This window comes from Homarus americanus, unplaced genomic scaffold, assembly GCF_018991925.1.
Source record: "Homarus americanus isolate GMGI-L3 unplaced genomic scaffold, GMGI_Hamer_2.0 scaffold27367, whole genome shotgun sequence".
In the NCBI taxonomy this organism is placed as follows: domain Eukaryota; kingdom Metazoa; phylum Arthropoda; class Malacostraca; order Decapoda; family Nephropidae; genus Homarus; species Homarus americanus.
Genome location: NW_024730277.1, coordinates 12,856 through 40,361, shown reverse-complemented (window position 1 = coordinate 40,361; position 27,506 = coordinate 12,856). Strand labels below are relative to the sequence as shown.

The window sequence follows — 27,506 nt, the reverse complement described above, 5'->3', positions numbered from 1 at the left end:
GGAGGAAGCTGAGGAAGGAAGAGGAGGGAAGTTAGGGAGGGAAGAGGAGGGAAGTTTAGAGGGGAGGAAGGGGAGGAAGAGGAGGGAAGTTTAGGAGGGAAGGGGGAGGAAGAGGAGGGAAGCTTGTGGGAGGGAAGAGGAGGGAAGTTTAGGGAGGGAAGAGGAGGGAAGTTTGGGAGGGAAGGGAGGGAAGTTTAGGGGAGGAAGAGGAGGGAAGTTTAGGGGAGGGGAAGAGGAGGAAGCTTGTGGGAGAGGAAGAGGAAGCTCAGAGGGAAGGGGAGGGGAAGTTTAGGGAGGAAGAGGAGGGAAGTTAGGAGGGAAGGGGAGGGAAGTTTGTGGGAGGGAAGAGGAGGGAAGCTAGGGAGGGAAGGGAGGGAAGTTTAGGGGAGGAGGAGGAGGGAAGTTTGTAGGAAGGAAGAGGAGAAGCTTGTAGGAGGGAAAGGGGAGAGGAAGAGAGGGAAGTTAGGAGAGGAAGGAGGGAAGTTGTGGGAGAGGAAGAGGAGGGAAGAGGAGAAGAAGAGGACAGTGGATGTTGAAATGGGACGAAAAAGAGGAAGAGAGGAAATAGCAGGAAAAGTAGGAGGAGGAATAGGAGAAGTAGTAGAATCAGAAGGAGTAGTAATAGGAATAATAGGAGGAGGCAATAAAGAAAGGGAATGGGAGAGGAAGAGAGAAGAACAAAGACTAATGTGTCAATATGAAACTTCCTTCTGGTAGTAGCTTACAACTTTGCTCTTCCTTAACTTTGTATGCTCTTAACTACCACACTCAGAGACCCTATGTATGTATGTATGTGTAAGTAAATATGTGTATGTGTGTTTTTAATGTTTATATAATTACTGTCATCAACTACATCAGCCTATTTCACTCATACTCTACCATCAACCACCAGATGTTTAATAAAATCCACATAACTCAATAACAAGTATGGTCAAAATCCTCCAGCATTCAGAGAGAATACAGAGGAGAATGACAAGACTAATCCCGGCATTAGGAACCTTGAGTATAGAGACAGGTTAAAGCATCTTAATTTGCATTCCCTCGAGAGACGTAGAGTGAGGGGCGATATGATAGAGGTGTATAAATGGAAGTCAGGGCTGAACAAAGGGGACATTACAAAGGTACTCAAACTATCCAAATAGGAGCGAACTCGTAACAATGGTTTTAAATTAGACAAATGTAGGTTTAGGCGGGAAATTGGTAAACATTGGTTTGGAAATTGAGTAGTGGATGAGTGGAACAAGTTACCAAACATCATCATTAACTCGAACACGCTGGATGACTTCAAATATAGGTTGGATGGATATATGAGCAATAGGGGTTGGGTGTAAAACGGACTGCCCAGTATTGAATTGAATTGAATTTTTTGAATTGTAACAGTTTATTTAGCCAGAAAAATACAGATACAGAGTGGATAATAATAACAATATTAACATGGCTGAGCCAGTTGAGAACCTGAGCTCTTTGAGGCACCTGATATATACTATACATTTATCTCAAGGAAGTATTATGTAACATTTAGTATCATCTGGAATAGTACAATAGCATGGTGGTAATAAGAACATCTCATAATGTTACCACGGTTATCACTAATATTTATTTATTTTATTATTTATTATTTTTATTTTTATTTATTTATTTATTTTTATTTATTTATACATACATATACACATAATTATAGGCCCGCTGCACTTGCCTCCATTCTTATGTTCTTAATGTTCTTATGCTCTTACTCCATCTTATATTAACTTAAGTCCTCCTCCTCCATCGTTCACTAATCCACCATAGTCAAACCTTGTCAAAAGTCCGCATCCAGTGTTATGGTAATACGGTTTTACTTTAGAGAAAACGCATCTTAAGAGGTATTTAGGGGGTGACTACAGTAAAATGTGATGATCGAGGAAGCATATTTTTTTTTCAGTATCGGGTATGGCTTTATGAGCTTTTTGTGGATTTGCGTTTGAATGGATGTGTTAACGTTATGAGAAGGGAAAGATGGGCCAAAGGAGGGGTTTTAAGGAAGGGGTGAGGGTGTTAGGTGTCAGGGTGAAGGGATGCGATAGGTAGAGAGGTAAAGGGGTGTGATGAGTCGGGGTGAAGGGCTGTGGGGGTTTATTTATTATTTCTCCCTGACATTGCACGAGTGAAGTGAGAGGATGAAAAATGTGTTGATATTGCACAGGCACTCGACACACTATTCCTCCTGTCATATTAGATTTCACATTCGAGAGTAATACAAAAAATATTAAAAAAAACTAGCGACACTAATGGAGTCCCAACATACTCGACCGCCCAGAGTGTTAAGAATAATATTGACGAGTAATGTGGGTGAAAGAAGTGGATGTTTTTACCAGTATTTGTACCAGCAAGAGAGTTGAGGAGTGTGAGACTGTTTTACCCAGAGTTTGTACCAGGCTAATGACTGATGGACAGATGGGAAAAAGGAGAGACAATCCTTCACAATAATCTAGATGGTTAGGTTAGGTTAGGTTAGGTTAGGTTAGGTCAGGTTAGGTTAGGTTAGGTTAGGTTAGGTTAGGTTAGGTCAGGTTAGGTTAGGTTAGGTTAGGTAATAGTAAACTGCAGGAACTTCTTTTTTTCCACCACAATAAACTGTATCTAAAATCACTGTCATTCCAACTGTCTCCTGCACCACCACCACCACACCCACGATTTATTGTATTCACTGCAGACCTCCACGTCGTTGATTCTGTCTCCGCTAATAGACCCCACGTTCCTCACCCCCTTGTTGTCTTCCCTTCAACAGAGATCGTGGAGAATGTCAAGAACGGCGGACACCCGGCGTTCAGGCCCAGCACGGAGGACGAGGTGGCCGAGGAGGAGGTGATGCAGATGATGAAGAAGTGTTGGGCCGAGGAGTACATGGAGCGGCCAGACTTCCAACAGCTCAAGACCATCATCCGCAGGCTCAACAAGTAAGGTCTACTGCCAGGGTCATACTGGGTCACGTCCTGGGGTGCTGAGAGAGCCAGGGTCATACTGGGTCACGTCCTGGGGTGCTGAGAGAGCCATGGTCATACTGGGTCACGTCCTGGGGTGCAGAGAGCCAGGGTCATACTGGGTCACGTCCTGGGGTGCTGAGAGAGCCGGTCATACTGGGTCACGTCCTGGGTGCTGAGAGAGCCAGGGTCATACTGGGTCACGTCCTGGGTGCTGAGAGAGCAGAGTCATACTGGGTCACGTCCTGGGTGCTGAGAGAGCCAGGGTCATACTGGGTCACGTCCTGGGGTGCTGAGAGAGCCAGGGTCATACTGGGTCACGTCCTGGGGTGCTGAGAGAGCCAGAGTCATACTGGGTCACGTCCTGGGTGCTGAGAGCCAGGGTCATACTGGGTCACGTCCTCGGGTGCTGAGAGAGCCAGGGTCATACTGGGTCACGTCCTAAAAGCAGAGAGCCAGGTCATACTGGGTCACTCCTGGGGTGCTGAGAGAGCCAGGGTCATATCACAGTCCTGGGTGCTGAGAGCCAGGGTCATACTGGGTCACGTCCTGGGTGCTGAGAGAGCCAGGGTCATACTGGGTCACGTCCTGGGGTGTTGAGACAGCCAAGGTCATACTGGGTCACGTCCGGGGTGAGAGAGCCAGGGTCACTGGGTCACGTCCTGGGGTGTTGAGAGAGCCAGGGTCATACTGGGTCACGTCCTGGGTGCTGAGAGAGCCAGGGTCATACTGGTCACGTCTGGGGGTGCTGAGAGAGCCAAGGTCATACGGTCACGTCCTGGGGTGCTGAGAGAGCGTATACCACGTCCTGGGGTGTTGAGACAGCCAAGGTCATACTGGGTCACGTCCTGGGGTGCTGAGAGAGCCAAGGTCATACTGGGTCACGTCCTGGGTGCTGAGAGAGCCAGGGTCATACTGGGTCACGTCCTGGGGTGTTGAGACAGCCAGGGCTGGGTCACGTCCTGGGGTGTTGAGACAGCCAAGGTCATACTGGGTCACGTCCGGGGTGCTAGAGAGAGCCAAGGTCATACTGGGTCACGTCCTGGGGTGCTGAGAGAGCCAGGGTCATACTGGGTCACGTCCTGGGGTGCTGAGAGAGCCAGGGTCATACTGGGTCACGTCCTGGGGTGCTGAGAGAGCCAGGTCATACTGGATCACGTCCCTGGGTGGAGAGAGCCAGGGTCATACTGGGTCACGTCCTGGGTGCTGGAGAGCCAGGGTCATACTGGGTCACGTCCTGGGGTGCTGAGAGAGCCAGTGTCAACTGGGTCACGTCCTGGGGTGCTGAGAGAGCCAATACTGGGTCACGTCCTGGGGTGTTGAGACAGCCAAGGTCATACTGGGTCACGTCCTGGGGTGTTGAGAGAGCCAGGGTCATACTGGGTCACGTCCTGGGGTGCTGAGAGAGCCAGGGTCATACTGGGTCACGTCCTGGGGTGTTGAGACAACCAAGGTTATACTGCAGAACATTAAACATGGAAGGTACAAAGGTGGAAGAGAATTGCAAATACGTAGGAGAAAGAAAACTCTAAACATAGAATAAAATAAATCAGGCCACAGAGAAGACAAAAATGAAGGAAGAACATCACAAAAAATAAAAGAAATAGTGATATATCAAGGAGAATACAGAGACGGTTAGAGGAAGATTACACGGGAAGAAATCTATGATATTTTTTTAGCGAAAATAAAATGCTGACAGGATTAGCCACTCACCACTAATCGACGAAAACCTGATAAACCATTTTTCCTTTCGCGGTCATTTTGTTTTCGCTAATTAGACCATTTTCGCTTTTCTTTCTTTCACATTTTTTTTATTTTCTCACATTAATTAAAGTAAATGTGAGATACTTTTTCCTGGGGGAATATTATTAATTTTATAAGTAGTTTTAGTAGTGATGATTACTTAAGATCTGAAGTAATAGTCGTTTGAGAAAGATGAAGAAATTGTTAGTGTGGAATTGTAAGGTTTTTCGAGTGTGTTTGTGAGTTAGTGACGTGGTTTGTTAGGTTAAGTTTGTGAGCTGGTGACGTGGTTTGTGAGTTGGTGACGTGGTTTGTTACTTAGGTTATGTTTGTGAACTGGTAACGTGGTTTGTTAGGTTAAGTTTGTGAGTTGGTGACGTGGTTTGTTAGGTTAATTTGGAGTTAGTGACGTGGTTTGTTAGGTTAAGTTTGTGAGTTGGTGACTTAGTTTGTTAGTTAGGTTATGATTGTGAACTGGTGACGTGGCTTGTGAGTTGGTGACGTGGTTTGTTAGTTAGGTTAAGTTTGTGAGCTGGTGACGTGGTTTGTTAGAAAGTTAGAAGTCGTGCTTTTAAAGGTTCGCCTGCCAGATACTTCTCAGGCTCGAAATTCATTTAAAAAGTTGGAGTTTTGTGAGTTCTCGAAATTTCCATATTGGCACAAATTTTAGATTGGCGAAGTAAGTTGATTTTGAAACTAAATTGGCGGGATTTTTTCTTTTTTATCTGAGTTGATTTTTCTTTGGCGAGGTACATTTTTTGTTTAGGATTTTTTTCGTAAAGTTAATTTTCTAGTTCGTGTTTTTAGTCCATGTTTACGCTGCCTGAGTCCCGGGTCACGTGACTCGCAGGCCACACCCCAAGCTCTCAACCCACACCCAAGGCTCTTAACTCACACTCCAAGGCTCTCAATCCACACCCCAAGACTCAACTCCCCCCAAGGCTCTCAACTCACACTCCAAGATTCACAACTCACACCCCAAGACTTCAAACCCACACCCCAAGACTCCACACCCGCTCTCAACTCACACCCCGCTTCAATCCACACCCCAGGCTCTCAACTCACACCCCAAGACTCACAACTCACACCCCAAGGCTCTCAACTCACACCCCATGGCCTCAAACCACACCCCAAGACTCACAACTCACACCCCAAGGCTCCTCAACCTCATAAGACTCACAACACACCCCAAGGCTCTCAACTCACACCCCAAGATTCAACCACCCCTGCTCTCAACTCACACCCCAAGGCTCTCAACTCACACCCCAAGGCTCTCAACCCACACCCCAAGACTCACAACTCACCCAAGGTTACCACCCCAGTTCAACTCACACCCCAAGGCTCAACCCACACCCCAAGACTCCAACTCACACCCCAAGGCTCAACCCACACCCCAAGACTCACAACTCACACCCAAGACTCACAACTCACACCCCAAGGCTCTCAACCCACACCCCAAGATTCACAACCACACCCAAGGCTCTCAACCCACACTCCAAGGCTCTCAACCCACACCCCAAGGCTCTCAAACCCACACCCCAAGACTCACAACTCACACCCAAGACTCAACCCAAGACTCAACCCACACCCCAAACTCTCACCCCAAGGCTCTCAACCACACCCCAAGGCTCTCAACCCCACCCAAGCTCAACCACCCAAGACTCCACCCAAGGCCTCCCACACAAGCTCTCAACCACACCCCAAGGCTCTAACCCACACCCCAAGGCCTCAACTCACACCCCAAGACTTCAACTCACACCCCAAGACTCACAATCACACCCCAAGGCTCACAACTCACACCCAAGGCTCTCAACTCACACCTGAGGCTCTCAACTCACACCTGAGGCCTCAAACCCACACCCTCATAGACCTAGTTAATTATCTCCTCACCCTTTAACTCTTATGTGTGTGTCCTAACTTAAGCCTTGTGGAAGAGAGTTGGCGTGACACCGACCTTACACACACACACACACACACACACACACACACACACACACAAAGGCTCTCATGCAAAGGCCCCACGTAACCTCTTAATAGAACCAATAAAACACATTATCATCCCTTCCCTAACTTGAGAAAAGACTTTACGAGACTTTCAACAATTGTGTCGTAACTATGAACTCATTAGAAGTCTTCCCACGTTTTAAGTTAGAGAGACAATTATAGTGTATGAAATCTTTATATCGTACGAAACTTTAAGAATTTATTTGTATCGTAGTTTTGGTATTTTATTGACTTAAGTTTCCAATTAAAGGGGGATTTTAAGGAAGGATTTTTTTTTTTTTTTAGTGAATGGAAAAAAGAAGTGGTCTTGGCTGTTGATATATGCTACCAGTCTTTTGTGACCCGATTTTGTGTGACCTAGTTTTTGTGACCTAGTTCTGTGTGACCCAATTCTCTCCAGCCACACAACTATTCCTACGCCGAGAAAGTTAAAGAGTTATTAATATGATAATCTTGGCTTAATAACTCTTAAATGACTGACTGACTGACTGACTGACTGACTGGAGTAATAAACAGTTAACTGGTGAATGATATAGAAGCTAAGAGTGTGAAAGACATCTGACTGTTAGATTTAGAGTGTTTCATTCAGCAACATCTGTACCATAATTAGCTTGGATATAAAATACAGGTACAGTAACTCCCAGGTGGTTACAGTATCATACAGGTAATGCCATAACCTCGATAAATACGGATACAGTTAATACCAAAATCATACTCACTGACGCATTTTCCCTTGAGGATCGATTCTCCAATTACATTTACATATACGAACGCTTGTGTAGGTCATTTGCATACAGACGTGGCAGCAGAAGGAATACCTTACGATATAACTGAAGGAGGTTCTCGCCTGGGCCGCTCCTTAACACCGAGGGAAACAGGGCCTAAGAAATTACATGTAAATTTTATGGTCAATGTTGAGTAGTGAGGAGGTGAGAGGTGAGCTGTTGATGGATGGCTGATGAGAGGTGAGGGGTGAGGGGTGAGAGGTGAGGGGGAGAGGTGAGAGGAGGGGTGAGGGGGAGAGGTGGGAGGTGAGGGGTGAGGGGTGAGGGGTGAGAGGTGAGGGGTGAGAGGAGGGGAGGTGAGAGAAGAGGAAAGAAAGGAGAGAGGAGGAGGAGGAGGAGGAGGAGAGAGAGTAAAAGAGAAAGTGGTGAGGATAGGAGAGAAGGAGGAGAGCGGTAAGAGGTGGAGAGAAGGAGGTAAAGTAGGAGAGAACAAGAGGAAGAAAGAGTGAAGGAGAGGAAGAGAAAGAGGAAACACAGGAAGAGATGAGGGTGAAGAGTATTGGCTTATGTAGGAGAGGATGAAGAGAGAGAGAGAGAGAGAGAGAGAGAGAGAGAGAGAGAGAGAGAGAGAGAGAGAGAGAGAGAGAGAGAGGAACTCCTACCATCGCCAGCACGAGCAATCAACAGCACCTGGTGACCCTCTCAGTAAAGTCAGGGTAGCACACGCCCGGCTCTCACTCGCCTTCTGCCAGCACGGGAGAAGAGTGGGATGAGAGGGAGTGTACGTAGAGGAATGTAGATTAAGGACAGACAGACAGACATACAGACAGAAATAGATACACAAATAGATATATAGATAGATGGATAGATAAATTGATGGATAGATAGATAGATGGATATTGGAGAGTGGCGGATATTCCCACCCTTGCTCTCCCTCCGTAATCTTTGAACACGTATATATAAGCTACGGTCATTACCACCCATATTTCACATACTCCACACTTATAAACTTATCTTAATCACCCATGACCTTTGACCTTTATATGGGAGGTCAATGAAATAGTAATATGACTAATATGACCCCACAGATATTAATTCAAAACATACGGGAATGTTTTGAAACAAGTCGAGGTTTTGTGTTTAAATAAGCGACTTAGTGGGACTGAATCATCGTCTTAGTACTAACTTGTCAGGCTCTTAACTCTTAATTGTTCTTATTATAAATATTTACCATAACTTAAGATGTGTTAATGTACTTGACTCTTTGACTTTAACTAAAACACAAATCTAACTCAAGTATAATATCAAAATTATACTTAGACTGTTGTTTAAGTAGATATGCTCACTTAACACTACTTAGAAGACGATACTAAGCTGTCCCCATAACTTGTATGAAGTGAATGTATCAAGTTAAAGTATAGAGTTTTAGCATAATTTAGGTTAGGTTAGGTTAGGTTAGGTTAGGTTAGGTTAGGTTAGGTTAGGTTAGGTTAGGTTAGTTAGGGTTAGGTTAGGGTTAGTTTGTGTTAGGCTAAGCTACCTAGGGTGGGTTAAGCTATGTTGGGTTAGTGTGTTAGTTTGTTAGGCTAGGGGTGGGTTGCTTCATAAGGTTAGTGTGTGTTATGCTGAAACAGTGTGGGTTTATGTTGGGTTAGTGTGTGTTAGGCTAAGCTACCTAGGGTGGGTTGCTTATGTTGGGTTAGTGTGTGTTAGGCTAAGCTAGGCTAGGGTGGGTTAAGCTATGTTGGGTTAGTGTGTGTTAGGCTAAGCTAGGCTAGGGTGGGTAGAGTGTTTCCTCTGTGCTGGACATTGTTATTCAGCTTCCGGTTACGCGTCTCATTTGCATACTGTATGGTGTTCAATATTCTCACTGCCTCCTTACTGTGTCGTGTGAGAGAGAGAGAGAGAGAGACACATTCATCTTGTCTTGGAGAGAGAGAGAAACACATATCTGGCTCTGCTGTGAGAGAGAGAGAGAACACATATCTGGCTCTTGTTCTGTAGAGAGAGAGAGAACACATATCTGGCTCTTGTCTTGTGAGAGAGAGGAACACATATCTGGCTCGTCTTGGAGAGAGAGAGAGAACACATATCTGGCTCTTGTCTTGTGAGAGAGAGAGAGAAAACACATATCTGGCTCTTGTCCTAGAGAGAGAGAGAAAACACATATCTGGCTCCTTGTCTTGTAGAGAGAGAGAGAACACATATCTGGCTCTTGTCTTGTGAGAGAGAACACATATCTGGCTCTTGTCTTGTGGAGAGAGAGAGAGAGAACACATATCTGGCTCTTGTCTTGTGAGAGAGAACACATATCTGGCCTTTGTCTTGTGGAGAGAGAGAGAAAACACATATCTGGCTCGTCTTGTAGAGAGAACACATATCTGGCCTGTCGAGAGAGAGAGAGAGAACACATTCGGCTCTTGTCTAGAGAGAGAACACATATCTGGCTCTTGTCTTGAGAGAGAGAGAGAGAACACATATCTGGCTCTTGTCTTGTTCCTTTGTCTTGTCTGGCTCTTGTGTTAGGTTAATATGACCTATTGGATAAACATTACCTAATATTTCTGGATATAAAAAGGAAAATGACCTTATATGTAATATTTGACCTGACCTGACCTGACCTGACCTGACCTACCCTACAGGGACAACGAGTCTGGGAACATCCTGGACAACCTCCTCTCACGTATGGAACAGTACGCCAACAACCTGGAGGCACTGGTGCAGGAGCGTACAGCTGACTACCTGGAGGAGAAGCGGCGCTGTGAGGAGCTACTCTACCAGCTCCTGCCCAAGTGAGTACCCTACCTCCTCCTCCCCCTCCTCCTCCTCCTCCTCCTCCTCCTCCTCCTCCTCCTCCTCCTCCTCCTCCTCCTCCTCCTCCCACTACTACTACTACTACTACTGCTATAAAAAGTGGCCCAGCCTCCCCAATAGCCACACCTTCCACCATTTTTATTACCTAATATTAAATATCCTAATACATAAGTAACTATCCTAGCTGTGTTGAGTTAGTTGAGCCGCAGATCATATTAGTGACTGTACTCATAGTCAATATCTGAGTGTTGTCGGCTGGGCATTTCGTTCCCTGAGGCAGCGCAAAGCAGACCCAAGGAGAGAAGGACAGTCAACATCTCATCCAGGCTGTAACATAACTTCTGGGCGAGTCTGGCGTAGAAACATCTTGCACTTGGTCCCATCCCACCAGAGGTTGTGAACACTAGAGGAGTGAAGCTGCCCTGATCAACGTTCTGAATTCTCTCCCCATATGCCCTTATCTTGTCGTTCTCGTTCCTCCTGTGCTACTACTCTTCCTCCTCCTCTTCAGCTGCTACTACTACTCTTTCTCCTCTTCCTCCTTCTTCTACTACGCCCCCTCCTCCTCCCCATCCTCCTTCTTCCTACTACGCCTCCTCCTCCTCCTTTATTTTCCTTCTTCTTGGCTTAGCTTTGATAGAGGTTGAGGTGTCATCTCAGTGTGTCATGGTGAAGCTTCTGACACGCCGGATATAGGACCGTGTCATAAGGGTGAGGGCGGTGGCGATGATGTGATATACGTCTGTCAGAGTGTCAATTACCACCTCTATCCTCCCTCCCTCCCTCTTTCTATTCACCATTCTTCCCTTTCCTCCTTTCTCCTCCCCCCTTCCCAGTACCCTCCCTCTCACCCCTCCCCAGTCACCACTCCCTTCCTCACCCTCCCCAGCACCCTACCCTTCCTCACCCCTCCCCCAGTACTCTCCTCACCCCTCCCCCAGATCCTCCCCTTCCTCCTCCCAGTACTAATGCATTAATTAAACCCTATCCTCTCCCCACCATTCCTTCTTCCCCACCTCCCCATCCACCCACCCCTACGTTTCCTCTCCATCCCACCTCCTCCTCTTCCTTTCTTCATTCTATCTTTCCCATTCTTCCTCTCTATCTCCCGACGTCACCTCTTCCCTTCCCTCCCCTGTCTCCTTCTTCCCCCCGTCTCCTTCTCTCCCTTCCTCCCCCCCCTCCCCTTCTCTCTCCCTCGTCACCCCCTCCTTCCCGTCCTTCTCTCTCCCCTCGTCACCTCTCTCCCTTCCCTCCCCCCCTGTCTCCTTCTCTCCCCCTCTCCTTCTCTCCTTCCTCCCCCCTGTCTCTTCTCTCCTCGTCACCTTCCTTCCCTCCCGTCTCTTCCCTCCCCCGTCTCCTTCTCTCCCCCCAACCTCCCCCTGTCTCTGTGGCTTCTGTCCTCATAATTAGAGCGACAAGGAGAGAAGATCAAGAGAAAGAGAGCAGAGATAGAGGGAGAAGAGAGAGACAGATGGAGAGAAGAGAGAGGCGGAGATAGTGAAGAGGTGACGGGAGAAAAGAAGAGAGAGAGAGAGAGAGAGAGAGAGAGAGAGAGAAAAAAAAAAGAAGAGACAGACAGACTGTGAAGAGAAGGAAAATTAGTGAGGGAAAGAATATAGAGATGGAGGAAGGAAGAAGGATGGAGGAAGGAAGAGGAAGGGAGGAAGGAAGAGGGAGGGAGGGAGGAAGAGGAAGGGAGGAAGGAAGGGATGGAGGAAAGAAGGGGGAAGGAGGGATGGAGGAAGGAAGAGGGAGGAGGAAGAGGATGGAGGGAGGAAGAGGGATGGAGGAAGGAAGAGGGAGGGAGGGAAGGGAAGGAGGAAGGAAGGATGGAGGAAAGAAGGGGGGGGGAGGAGGATGGAGGAAGGAAGGAAGAAGAGGGAGAGGGAAACACGGGAATAGGAGGAGTGGAGGTAAATAACAACACTCCCTCCTCCTCCTGATCCTCCTCCTCCTCCTCCTGATCCTCTTCCTCGTCCTCCTGATCCTCCTGATCCTCCTCCTCCTCCTCCTCCTCCCTCCTCCTCCTCCTCCTCCTCCTCCTCCTCCTCCTCCTCCCTGATCCCTCCTCCTCCCTCTTCCTCCTCCTCCTCCTGATCCTCCTCCTCCCTCCCCGTCCTCCTTCCCCTCCCTCCTCCTCCTCCTCCTCCTCGTCCTCCTCCTCCTGATCCTCCTCCTCCTCCTCCTCCTCCCTCCTCCCCTGCTCCCTCCTCCTCCTCCTCCTCCTCCCTCCCTCCTGCTCCTCCTCCTCCCTCCTGCTCCTCCTCCTCCTGATCCTCCTCCTCCTCCTCCCCTCCTCCTCCTCCTCCTCCTTCTCCTCCTCCTCCTCCCTCCTCCTCCCTCCTGCTCCTCCCTCCCTCCTGATCCCTCCCTCCTCCTCCCTCCCTCCTCCTCCTCCTCCCTCCCTCCTCCTCCCTGATCCCTCCTCCCCTGCTCCTCCTCCTCCTCCTCCTGATCCTCCTCCTGCCCTCCTCCTCCTCCCTCCTGATCCTCCTCCTCCTCCTCCTGATCCCTCCCCCTCCTCTCCTCCTGATCCCTCCTCCTCCTCCTCCTCCTCCTCCTCCTGCCTCCTCCTCCTCCTCCTCCTCCTCCTCCTCCTCCTCCTCCTCCTCCTCCTCCTCCTCCTCCTCCTCCTGATCCTCCTCCTCCTCCTCCTCCTCCTCCTCCTCCTCCTCCTCCTCCCTCCTCCTTCCTCCTCCTCCTCCTCCTCCCACCTCACTTAATCAACGCAACACCTCATAAGAATGGGACTTTTATCTCTCCCCTGTGTTAACTATCCCCTGCCCATCCAGGAGAAGAAAAGAGGCAGGGAGAGGGATATGAAGGGCAGAGAGAGAGAGAGAGAGAGTGTTTGTGTTATCTTGTGTTGTGTGTGTGTGTGTGTGTGTGTGTGTGTGTGTGTGTGTGTGTGTGTGTGTGTGTGTGTGTCTGTGTGTGTGTGTGTGTGTGTGTGTGTGTATGGTCACTAATTAAACATGTGTGTTTGGCAGGTCGGTGGCAAGTCAGCTGATCGCAGGTAAGAGTGTGGTAGCAGAGACCTACGACTGTGTCACCATCTACTTCAGCGATATTGTTTTACTACTCTCTCTGCCCAGTCAACGCCCTTAGAGGCATGTACGCATCCTACCTCTCGCTAATTACTGTTATTTTACGTCCCTACTCCTCGTTTAATTACTCTTACCTACGTCCTACTCTTCGTTAATTACTCTTATATACGTCCTATTCCTCGCTAATTACTGTATATATGTCCTACTCTTCGTTAATTACTCTTACTTAGGTCCTATACCTCACTAATTACTTATTTACATCCTACTCTTCGTTAATTACTCTCATTTACGTCCTACTCTTCGTTAATTACTCTTATTTACGTCCTATTCCTCGCCAAATCCTCTTATATACGTCCTACTCGCTAATTACTAATATTTACGTCCTATTCCTCGCTAATTACTCTTATTTACGTCCTACTCTTCGTTAATTACTCTTATATACGTCCTATTCTCGCTAATTACTGTTATATATGTCCTACTCTTCGTTAATTACTCTTACTTAGGTCCTATACCTCACTAATTACTTATTTACGTCCTATTCCTCGCTAATTACTCTTATTTACGTCCTACTCTTCGTTAATTACTCTTATATACGTCCTATTCCTCGCTAATTACTGTTATATATGTCCTACTCTTCGTTAATTACTCTTACTTAGGTCCTATTCCTCGCTAATTACTCTTACCTACGTCCTACTCGCTAATTACTAATATTTACGTCCTATTCCTCGCTAATTACTTATTTACGTCCTACTCTTCGTTAATTACTCTTACTTAGGTCCTATTCCTCACTAATTACTTATTTACGTCCTATTCCTCGCTAATTACTCTTACCTACGTCCTACCCACTCACTACAGGTACACCTTCATAATAAGACGTACTGAATATAATCACCAACTTAATTATCAGTAAGCTACACCATAATTAATTAAGAGGTGTCCGGTGGCTGAGTGGAAATATCCCTCGCTTCTAGTCCTAAGGTTCATTGGTTCGATTCCCGCCGTCCGCTCAGCAGTAAATGACTACTTAAAGTTTACAGGTGAAGGTCAGTCATGTGTAGTGCCCGCCAAACTTATGTACTAAAGGCTTAGTATACAGTGTGTCGAATTCCTTATAATTACAGGTATATTTTTATCATAATTACAGGTAAAATCTGCTACTAATTACAGGTATCGAGTCAATAATTACACGTATGAGTTATTTATTGTTTTAAGGTCAATTTAAGTTCATTGGTTTTATTGTGTTGTAGTTTTACTGGGGCCACAATCATCCCTAGGGCCACAATCATCCCTAGGGCTATTAGTCGACACAAGGGCCACAGTCGACACTAGAGCCACAATCATCCCTAGGCTAGACACAAGGCCACAGTCGACACTAGAGCCAATCATCCCTTAGGCGACATAAGGGCCACAGTCGACACTATAGGCCACAATCATCCCTAGGGCTACAATCAAAACAGGGCCACAATACGACTCACAGGTATGGTGGTAATAAGGCGCCCCGCTGTCCTGTAGAAGGTCTCTCTATCTTATGAGGATACGAGTTTGAAGTGAGAGTGAGAGAAGGAAGGGTAGGGTGAGAGGAGGAAGAAGAGGGAAGGTGTGAAGAGGAAGATGAGGGAAGGTGTGAAGAGGAAGATGAGAAAGTAAATCTTGTGAAGAGAGAGAGAGAGAGAGAGAGAGAGAGAGAGAGAGAGAGAGAGTACGATCTGAGTGACATAAAAGACCTCTTAGTTGGTGGAGATAGACAGAAATAAAGAAACAAATAGACAGAATACATTGGATATTGGTACGGCAGCCGTATTGACGGGCTGTGCAGTTAATGGAACGGCAGAGAATCGCACATGCGCAAAATTCGGTACGTGGTGCTTCCTGCCGCTTGGGCACGTATGCTTACCAGTGGACATAGACGTTTGCATACGGCTGTCGTATCTTAGAAAGGAGATACTAGCGCCTGGGAAGATAATGGAAGCATAATGTGTTGTCTAATGGTAGACCCTGCTGCCATATGGCTCACAAAAATTGTGACCAAGTCCCAGGTTGTCTTGCCACAGGTTAAGGAGGTGGTCTGTATTGGCAAGCCTAGGCTTATGGTATTGGGTAAAGGTGGAGGAGACGGATATCACCAGAAATAACTTTTGAAATTGAGCCAAAATTTCGCGAGATACGATTTGCATGATACCGAACATAAAAATGGAAACGAGAATTCACAAACCTAACAGAAACCTTCCTAACCTCATCTAACTCTCTGTCTAATATGGTGAGGGGCCCGGTGTTAGGAAGTTAGGTATTTGTTTACTGAAAGATTCAAGGATTCCAGTTACCGCATGAAATTAAAGATTGTAGAATGTTTTTAATTTAATTTTCCACGTAATACATAAGAGTAAATGAGAAACTGGACAATCAGAGTGACTGTGTGTGTGTGTGTGTGTGTGTGTGTGTGTGTGTGTGTGTGTGTGTGTGTGTGTGCGTGTGTGCGTGCGTACTTGTCTTCTTCGCATGAGTTTGAGGAGTACGAATGGTGGTTGGTGGAGAATGATGACATATTAAAAGCTTATTTGAAGCTTTAATATCATTGAGTGTTAGAGATTACTGGAGTAAGTTAGTGTGCAAGTGTTTATAGAAACTAATGATATAACCAAACTGATGCAAGTACTTTGATTTATTACATGGTTTCCTTAGACTCGTGGTCATGATAGTAACTACTTTACATAATCATCCATTTTACATAAACCTCTTGGGCCCAAACTCTTTCTGTGTCTCATACGCTGGTTCTTGACTTTTTCAATAGATTTATCAAACTTCCATATCTCATCTCATACCTCCCACATGTTACTGTAATTATTATTTTGTGATTTATTGATGATCACAGTTTAATGGATCCTTCCGGAGAGTATAATGTATATCACTTTTGTACAGTCGCAGAAAAAAAAACTCCTGTCTGTTCTCTGTCCTATCCATGAACCCTGAGACTCATGAACCCTGAGACTCATGAACCCTGAGACTCATGAACCCTGAGACTCATGAACCCTGAGACTCATGAACCCTGAGACTCATGAACCCTGAGACTCATGAACCTGTGAATCCGAGACATGACACAGTGTTAGGCCCATAGATGGTGCACTGTGTGATGTCTCGAATTCACAGGTTCATGCGGCTCAGGGGTCATGCGGCTCAGGGTTCATGGTTGGGATAGAGGACTGACAAAACTTTTTTCTATGACTGTATACCTTATAATTCTATCTAGTATTGTACAGTTAAAAATTTTCTTCAATATTTTCAGGTGGTTGATCTGCTCAATGACTTGTACACTCGTTTTGATGCCATCATTGAAAATTTTGATGTGTATAAGGTAAGTGAATGTGCAAGTCTTCCCACAGTATGGTAGCTAAATATTGAAATGACAAGTGATAAGAAAATGCAGAGAGAGAGAGAGAGAGAGAGAGAGAGAGAGAGAGAGAATATTATTAACTCTAAAACAGAATATCCAGGAAGGGAACATTTTAAGCCATTGTAAAACATTGATGATAGTGAGAGATTACTGCTATGCTTAAAGGAAACATTGATGCTTTTAGAGAGAATAGTATATACAGTATAAAGGTTATTGAAGATATCAGAAGTTGCTTGTACATGGTCCTAATAATTTAGGAATATATTGGTACCCAGTTAGGTTAGAACAGTACTGTACTGTAAACTATGTGATGAGGTGTACTTATTTGTTTTCTGAGACGCAGTATATTTAGTTATCAGAAAGTGGATTGTAAATATGGTACAGTACTATATTAGCCTTATGTTTTGGTAAAGAAGTACTGATTAAAAAAGATTTTGAGAGTTCATATAGAAAATTGAATTGATGAAGAATTGGTCATTAGCTGCATTAAGCTGCTCTTGGAAAAACCCTTATTCGTGTACAAATAAAAATCCCTCAATTGAGTCATAAAATTCAAGCATTACACTCTATAAATGTTAGCTAAAAGTCTGCTCTCAACTAAAGAATTTCTCGGATGCATTTAGTATCTTTTCCTCCTAGTCTCTCAGACCCTTTCTCAGACTGATTCCCCAGCTCAAAGTCCTCACAGTCTTGTATGTCCTGAACACAGTCATCACCAGCCTCCAACACATATTATTACTAACAAATTCCTTAAAAGTATCGGTGCTCTTTATTCTCCTATTACCAGGTGGAGACCATTGGTGATGCATACATGGTGGTCTCTGGGTTACCAATGAGGAACGGGACACAGCACACCCGGGAGATTGCCAGCATGTCCCTGGCACTCCTGAGGGAGGTGGAGACATTCACCATCCGGCACCGGCCACAGGACAAGCTCAAGCTGAGGATTGGCATGCACACAGGACCGTGTGTGGCTGGTGTGGTGGGCCTCAAGATGCCACGCTATTGTCTCTTTGGTGATACTGTCAACACAGCCTCACGCATGGAGAGCAATGGACAACGTAAGATGATAATTCATTAGTATAAATATAGTCATTCACCCATTTTCCAACCTAAGTGTGACCACAGGTAGGTCACAAAGTCAACATTAGATGATGGAATCTCCCAAGAAAATTAATTATTTGTCATATACAGTACATGAACTTGCCAAAATGGATACTGAATTTTTCTGCAAGAACTTAAAAGAATGCATTGTACAGTACTATACACTTGATCTCGTATCCCCTGTAGTTCAATTTGTCATGGGATTTATGAATGTGTGTTTATCTGCAATCTAAGGGTTAAAACTGAGGTTATTCACAGCAGTAGGGCTCGACCTCCTCACAAAACTATTTACAAACCAATTTTATATAAGTTGTGCCATATCTAGGCTTAATTTTGGGCTTACCAGTGAATAGGGGCTCAAGGCCCTTTAAATTCCAGAGAAGCTGGGAATGATACACAAGTAATGGCTTGTATTCTAGTGTTACCCTTGCATTGTACAGTACAAGATATATTCTCATGATGCACTACAAACAGGGAAGATTAAAAATGTGGTGCACAGCCACATGCTTGCAAACCTTATCTCAGTTTAATTTAAATTTGGGTGGTGAAATGTAAACCACATATGAATCTAGTTCTTGTGAAGCCAATATATATGAAGGCAACCTGAACTATTATTATGTAAGTGTATACAATAATAATGGTTCCATGGTTATCCACTTTATTTTGCTCATTTGTGCATAATTATGTACCCTTTATTTCACACCATATTGATCTATACTTTTTTCCACAGCCCTGAAGATCCATGTGTCCCCAACAACACAAAAGATGTTAGCAGAAAACTACCCATCGTTTATTCTAGACTTACGAGGGGAGGTCGATATGAAGGTATTGTTCCTCAAATTATTGTGCAGCACTCTCTGGGGCAGATCCAAGGGGGTTCAAGGGGTCCAGACCCCTCTTTTCATCAGAAAATTCAAATATTTTTTCTTTAATGCAGTAATGTACTCAAGCATTTTTGTTTAATAAAAAGTAATTACTTTTGACATCAGAATATCTCTTAATAACAAGTGCACATGGCTCCAAAATGCCCATGATATTGGCCGGATTTAAAAAAAAATCTGGGGGGCTTACAGTGCCTCCGACCCCAAACCCCCCAGCTGGGTGGGCTCGCTGTGTTCACCATGTTCCCCCACCCACAATTTCATGAAACCTTCCCCCCTTTGGTACTTCTGGATCCACCCCCTGACTCTGTATATGTATAACAGTAAAATTATCAGTGGTAAAATTGTTGATAATCTTGGTATAGATATCATTGTGTTAGGGAATATTTGTCAATGCGTAGTAATACCTGTACTGATTACAGGAGGCAGAAATTGAAATTTTATGAAAATTAAAATGTAGAAGATAAGAAAATTGGCAGTTAACAGAAAATTTATTTCAGTGCTTGAGAGATGAGTAAAGTAAGAATACTCACTAGCATTTTATTCATTCACTATAGATGACAATTTTCTCCAACAGGGCAAAGGAAGAATGAACACCTATTGGCTGCTCGGGAAGCAAGAAGCTGACTCTTAAAGAGATGTCACAAGTCATCTTCAGCCTCCAGAACTCTTCTTATTTCTTGGAACTGACCGCTTCTACCCTCTACACATATAATGTTCAGTGTTAAGAGTCTCACCAACTGGCTGCTGTAGACCCACAGTGCTCCATTCTCTGGAGCTACAACACCATTTGTAAAACTAAATGAAAAAGGCCTATTTCATTGCTGACAATTTTGTAAATGCACTATGCATGAGGACTACATCAGTGTCAGTTAAAATAAAACATGCAAACTCACACGTACATACATACATACATACATACATACATACATGTGCACACACGCACTTCCAGGACATATTAATCCTTCTCTATACATGTTGTATGTTGATGTGACTACCTGTAGATTGTCTTGTCTCTGATGTAGTGTAATTGTGTTGCCACAATGTGACTGAACCACAAGAAACACCAGTACTGTACTTATTCATCTGTTAATAAGTATACTACAATAGAAATTGTATTATTTCTATATAACACTAAATACTGCTCATCATAATAACATATTTGTAATTTTCTTATTAATCAATAGTGAAGTTACTTATGTAGCTGAATTTTTTTGTAATTTAGTAGTTTCCCTTTACTTAAAAAGCAGTTCACCAGTGAAAGTGAAATAGGTACAGTAATGTAAATATGTGACTCCATAGTACATTAAACCCTCACATATATGGATCCACCACATAGTGTGAATTTGGACATGTGTGGAAGGAATCTAAAAAAATAATTACATTATAAGAATAGTAAATTGCTTTAAAGCGTTGACCATCATGAAGCAGATGTTAATTTTATAGAGGTGTGGCTCTTGGTCATGAGCTGAAGCTGTTGTAAGCTTTACCATGGATAAAAAGTCAGAAACATCAGGTTGGTAAGCTGAGGTTGGTTACCAACACTGTGGTGTGAATAAATACAAAAACACATAATTTTGTGCAAACAGAAGGTTGATAAAGAATTAGCTAATGCTACTTCGGTCTATATTCTGCTTTATTTTGGTGTAGACTGTTGAGGACTTAATGGTTTAACAAGGTGCCTGAACAAGGGACGTGGAAGGCAATCAAGATTGGAAGACTGCTTTTTAAAGAAGTTAGGTATACAGTGCTAGTTACACTAATGTGTTAAATACAGATCCACTTAGTCAGATGTGTTCTGCACAGAAATCCATGTTATATTTCCCTTTCCTTCAGTTAAATGAAATTAATGAGGTTTCATTGTATTGTACAGTTACACACAGAATTTTGTGGTTGACCCAAGGTGGAGGGTATGGAGCCTATCCTACCATTACTGGACGGTGAATCACTGTCTAGATGACCCTCAACACGCAAAGTAGCACCTGTATAGTTTAATTGATTTATAGCAGTTTTAACTCTGTAGAATGACATAATTAAACATAACAGTATTACTCAAGTCCTTCTACAGAGTTAAAACTGCTATAAATCAATTAATAAACTACACCAGTGCTAGTTTGTGTTAGGTGCCGGGACGGATTGACACTGACTCGCAGTCCAGTAAGGGTGGGACAGGTGCCATACACTCCACCTTGGGTGAATCACGAAATTCTGTGTGCAACTGTACATTAATGTACAGTCCATATGTTAATGTTTAATGTTAAAGAACATTATGATGTATTATAGATAAATATACAATTTGCATTAAGCCAAACTTTTCACATTCACAAATAGGTGTTGGTCCCAAAAATATCACATGTACTGTACTAGGTTATACTGTACTGCAATATAAATACTGCACTGTTGTTCATACTTTCGGCAAAAAATAATAACTTTGAAGTACTGTATAAAATTTAACAAATCTTTCTTAATTATTATATTACTCATAAACTACTAGATTTTTGCTTTCTGAAAATAATTTAAAATTTAGCATAAGTAAATTATATGGTGGACGTCAGTGTTGTTTGACCTCTATCCAGCTGGAGTCTTACTGTACTGTACTCTATTTGTGCTTGCATCTATTTTCATATACTACTGTACAATACTGTATTTTTAACAGTTATATTTGGTCAGACAGGTTTTTAATCCCTTCTATCTGCTACAGACAACACTGCTCATTCCAGTAGTCATTTGGTACAAGAAATCTGATATCATTGATCGGTTCTTCCAAAAATCATTGAACGTGTTCCTGACAATTTTGCATTTATGACCTATTTATGATGGCTATTGCAGTTCAGTGGCAGAAATAAATCATTATTCAGGGTTTGCTAAAGGGGGTTGGCCTACTCGCCTAAATTTTGTCCAAGTGCAAATGAAAATACACCAATGAAATTTATACCAATTTGAGCTCCACCCTTTCCTATTAGGGGGGGACAGGTACAGTATTACAAATTGGTTTATTCTGTTCTCATATACTGTATTTTTGCTATTACCTTAGAGAATATTTTTGAGTTAGTATTGTCAAAGCCTAAATGATATCTACTGTACATTTAGTCGCCTATGAATGCAAGCTTTTCACACTTACTTCAGAATACAATACATGACTTTAAAATTTCACACATCATACAACGAGTATACTTAAGGGCAGTGATCAAGAGTGCTGTGTCATGTAAGTCTCATCAGGGGTTATGGTAATTTTTTTATTAACTTTGGTACTGTTCATATTATTCCCCCCTCTTGATATAGGCCAGCTGATAAGTTCATATTGTTATTTTATCCTTACTGTACAGTGTATCCAGATGTTTTCCATCATGTAAAATTAACAAGAATGATTGATTTCTCTTTGGGTCTTAAGGTCTAAGGTACCCCAGTATTTAGTAACATTTGTTTGACTCACTAAAATAATGTGTACAGCCAAGACATACTGTTCACAAAATAAGGCAAGTATAGAGTTGTGTAGGTCCACTGAAAATTACTATTGAGTGTAACCTATTTTTGTTAATTATAATAAATAATGAATAGCCAGGTTATTGCTGTGATTTACAATGAAACTCATTTTTGGGAAATCGCCAAGATGGATTGTGTTCCCTTGGAATGTTATAATAGCTTCCATAAGAAATAATTTAAGGCAGCATCATTATGGAGTTATAATTACATATGGTGCATTAGGTGAACATTTATCTGTATTATAGATATTAATAAGATTAGCCAAATCATGAAAAAATATTTTCCTGCTCCCAGAAATAATTTATATGTATATGTGCCATTTTAAATATGTTTATGTGAACTTCATTTAGAATATAGTATTTGTGTACACAGATTATTGTAAACGTTGACAGTTAAGCGTACGTTAGGGCCCGAAATTTGATAAATGTCTGTAATTCCAAAAAGTGTTGCTTTAATTTTTAGTCTTTCATTTAATATGTGTAACATAGGTATGCTAAGATATACACTTAGAGTATTAAATGTAATGTTTATGACTGAGGTAATACATTAAGTCTTCACTTAGGTTACTCTAAACACAGATGTCATTAATTTTAGATAAGGTTTTATATTTTCTTCCAGATAACAAGTCAGGGTTAATAAGAAAAGGAAGCTCATACTCATTCTCTCCTTCACTCATTTACCGCCTCCATTAAGTAACCTCACCTTCATGTTAACATCATTCATGTCATCACTGATCTTTTAACTAAAACAAGTATAGGGTAAAATAAAAGACGAAGGAAAGCTTGTGGAACATCATTAGTACAACCATTACAGTAGGAGCTTTGTTATCTGGGTGGGTGTCAATTAGCCAAATATGATGGTTAAGAGAGTTACTCTTACCAAAGGAATATACGTATAAGAGGTAGTCCTCACCAGTCAAGTAGTAGTAGCAGCGTAGTACTCTGTCTTGAAGGTTCTATTGACTATAATTGTACAGTTATACAGTATTTAATATAATGTGGGTAGTCACATATTGGACATAAACATTTAAAAATAATGCATATGTAACAGTACACATAAAACTACAGTGTCCAGTGTCCAGTGTCCATAAATATGTAATTAAATATCTGTGTTGGTGGTTATTAAAAATGATGGTTACAAGCATGCCAGATAATTAAGCTTTTACTGTATTTACATAATATCATATGACCTCTAATAACCTATCAGATTGCAATGACTTCACATGACCTAATTTATGTTCTATATACAGTATACTTAATCCCACTCTATTCCAATCCTTTTTTTCTGTTTAGTCATTTGTAGAAGGTAGTTACCAAGATGGGTGTGTGTAAGTGTCCATAATGATTTGGAGTAATATTGTACCCTGGTTGCCAGTGGTGACTTAACATTTAATACACACTTGTCGTGGCATCATGCAATGTGCTGCATTACTGTGGAGTGAAAATATCTCTAGGTTGAGAGTGGTTCTGGGTAGATGGCATTTGTTTGTTAACTCCAGTTTCTCTCTCAAATACTATACAATATGTTATTTTATTCGTCATTTGTATATTGAACTAATGAATCGGTTCTTTTGAAACCTAACACTTCAACACTGTATTAGTGTATTAGGTGTACAGTACAATACATCAAATTCTGTCTGCTCCCTCAACTGACTCGTTAGTAAGATTTCCTTTCATTCAAGCACAGTCATAGTGACATACTGTTTTCTTTTCTACTCAACGTCATTCTTGGCATCCTCCAAACATTAATTACTGTTGCTGATAAACTACCGTTGTGCTGTACTAAATAATCTCCAACTTCTCATTCATATTATTCTTCATCATACAGTACGTGCATATTTCACATCCTGCTATATTAGTTCTCTGGACTCGGTAAATTGCAATACTATATTCAATTGTTCTCATTTTTAGGTTAACTGATTTAGAAGTTCATTAGTGAACTTTCAACACGTTCTATGATTTTTTCTCAAATTTGCCAATTTTTCAGTACACCTCTAATCCCTACTCGCAATATCCATAATGTCATGTGATCTCTCATTGCCAGTCCAACGAAATATAGACACCACAAACATCTCATTTCAATTATTATTTCAGTTCCACACTACGTACATGTATTTATGTTAACCTTACAGTCGTCCACAATTTTGTGTTTGATAATATAACGCAACGGACGAAGAATTTTGACAACCTTACAAAGACACCAGGAGTCGGTGTTCATACAGTATTTAAATTCATCGGACCCATCTGTAAAGAATTTTTTTTTTGATTATGTGTAACTTCTCAAGATCATAGCAACTGTCAAAGGTGCTGTTGGACCTAGGAAAGATCTTGGTAATTTTGAACAACTTGAAATTTAGATAAAATTTTCATAACAAGGAAGGAGAAATAAAGGAATATTTCTTAACACTGTGTGAATTAAATGTTCTCTAGAAGCTTGCTGCATATATTTATTTTTATCTTGTTTGCAAATGCCAGAGCAATATTATTTATCAGAAGGTATTTCTATATCTCAAATAATTGTGTTCTGTAAAACATACCTTGACGTAGACTAAGGGAGCAGATTCACTTGTGCCAAAAGCTAAATGGAGATTTGTCATAGCATGTCCAGAATTGTTCATTCTTTGAAAGAAGATGGTGTTCTTCAATGTATAAAAAACTATTATATGTATAGCCTACAAGGAATGATTGAAGCTGTATGAATAATATTGTACAAACTTTATAGTCCTGTAGAATACAGTAATTTTATGTTCTGTTATCCTCTGATTGTTTCCCATTTGTCAATTCATGTTCAGTGTGTTCTTTAGCTTTGTAATTATTTTACCATTGATGTTCTTTAGGCAGCAGAGTGCCATGTAGGTAGCTCATATTGTATATAGGAAAGTAGCTTAAGAGGTAGATTCCCACACACACTGAATTGCAGAATCATATTTGAATACTAATCCCTAATAAATCATTCTAATATAAGGTTGACATTTACAGTAATGCCCAGTGTTGTCCTGCACTTATCATTGGGTCTTCCTGGTGTCCACTAGGAGTACTGGTGACCCATATCGTCTGTTCATTACTCCTTTCTTTGCATTAATTGTCCAGTTAGTCAGATATCTTTTATTTTCAATCAGTTCTCACAATATATCATCAATTTTTAACCATTCAGAGCAGTGTCTACTAGTCCATAAGAGTTGGATCTACTTCTCAAAATCATTGTATAGTACTAAAATGTATTTATACTTTTTTGCTCATTTCTAAGAATTCCTATTTTTTATTTCCGTTCTACAAATTTTCATCAACCTTTGCCAGTTTTGGGAGTAACAACCTTATGTTATAATGATTAATTGTGGCCCTATTTATTTCCCGAATAGTCATAACACTCAGTATTATCAGTACAGTGTTACGTTATAAAGGCAACTGGTATTGTACATACATGCCTTGGTGTACAGACGTAACATAGTGTAAGTAAGCAAAATGTTGAGAATATTCTATATGCATAAAAATATATATCTGTGAATTTTAATGTTTGTTTACGCACTCCCATTACAAGAAATGCCATGTTTACTGTGAAATAAGTTATCATTGAATGCTTCCATGTCTGACAAAATATACCATAATCCTACCTGCATGTATACTCCAAGAATTTATACATGGTTATGTATTCCTCTCTCAGCATACATATTATAAATTATTCTTCATTTTCATTTATTTCTGGCACTTCAAGTTTCCTTAAAACTTATTAAATTTCCCTAGTACAGAATTTTGATCACTAGCAATTCTACACTCAAACTTTCCGTGTGGTTATTAAAGTTTCCCTTGACTTCATCCATTTTGCTCGAATAACTTTTTGTGTCCCTTTGTGTATACTTACAAAATCCCACCTCTATCTTTTTACATTTAATCTAATGTATAAATTCTGAGAGTGACACACGACTCACATACCTATCTGGCACCTGTGTCCGTAAGAGAGAGGCACTGTTACTGACCCTCGGCAGGTGGTTCATGAGGAAGTATCGTGGTCATCTGGGTGGTCTAGATGGGGTGTTAGCCAGGAGCAGAGGGGAACTGCGCTACAAACACGCGCCCTGAGCCATCACGTACTACTGTCCTTCACTCTCTGTTCCCCAGGTGAGTTACTACCGTCCCTCACTCTCTGTTCCCCAGGTGAGTTACTACTGTCCCTCACTCTCTGTCCCCCAGGTGAGTTACTACTGTCCCTCACTCTCTGTTCTCCAGGTGAGTTACTACTGTCCTTCACTCTGTTCCCCAGGTGAGTTACTACCATCCCTCACTCTCTGTTCCCCAGGTGAGTTACTACCGTCCTTCACTCTCTGTTCCCCAGGTGAGTTACTACCGTTCTTCACTCTCTGTCCCCCCGGGTGAGTTACTACTGTCCCTCACTCTCTGTCCCCCCAGGTGAGTTACTACTGTCTCTCACTCTGTCCCACCAGGTGAGTTACTACTGTCCCTCACTCTCTGTCCCCCCAGGTGAGTTACTACCGTCCTTCACTCTCTGTCCTCCCAGGTGAGTTACTACCGTCCCTCACTCTCTGTCTCCCCAGGTGGGTTGCCATTGTACCAGCTGCAACACACTTATCTCTCATTCCAGGTAGGTGTGAGAATGGAGCGCTCTATTGATCCTCACTACCAAACATTACAAGTTTTCTCCACGTGCTACTGTACTACACTACACAAAAACAGTTATAACAAAGAACGGAACAACCGTCCAAACATCTATTAAGCTGATAAAACTGATGAAATGATAAGTAAATAAAGTACAAAATGAGGTATGTAATGGTTGGTGAATGCTAACTGATGTGGTGTTTAGATTCACAAACGTTTCCTCGTGTAAAACTACAGTAGTTCAATAACAATCTGCAACTGAATACTGTACTGTACAGTTTATTGTAACATGTTTACCCAATATTTAGACGTAAATATCTTTTAAGATGAATTATTATCATTATCTTACATACGTTATGTTAAGGACAATAAGTTTGAATTTTTAGACAACTCGAATAAATGAGAAATGAGTTTTATCATCTCCACCATAAGTTGGAGAATTTGGTATAGTACTATACATGATTTTGGAAGTTAATGTGACATTTAGCATTCTCATAGGCTACGTTGATGAGTGTCTTACTTTTACTTACTTGTATCCTCTTCACCACTGATCGACTCGTTAGCCGCTTGGGCGATCGGTCACGTCTCTGTCACGCACTGTTGGTAAGTACTCGGCATGTACTGGCTCTCCGTTACACACTATTGTCACCGGCTCCTGAATGTACCTGAACCTGCTCCAGTGTTGGTCAAGTCTGGTCTTGAAAGAGCTCACACTCGGTGCCGTCACAACACTTTCTCGTAGAT

General features: G+C 42.5%; 1 protein-coding gene across 1 annotated transcript; it reads left to right on the top strand.

The window, feature by feature from the left end:
- Nucleotides 1-2,765: 2,765 nt before the first annotated feature.
- Nucleotides 2,766-21,537, top strand: LOC121866949 (atrial natriuretic peptide receptor 1-like). Its single transcript, XM_042366709.1, is given in 8 exon segments — nt 2,766-2,936; nt 10,075-10,224; nt 13,240-13,319; nt 13,322-13,359; nt 16,577-16,645; nt 17,472-17,745; nt 18,519-18,613; nt 19,247-21,537. Coding segments are annotated over 8 exon segments (852 nt in total). The 5' UTR covers nt 2,766-2,847; the 3' UTR covers nt 19,304-21,537.
- The last annotated feature ends 5,969 nt before the right edge of the window (nt 21,538-27,506 follow it).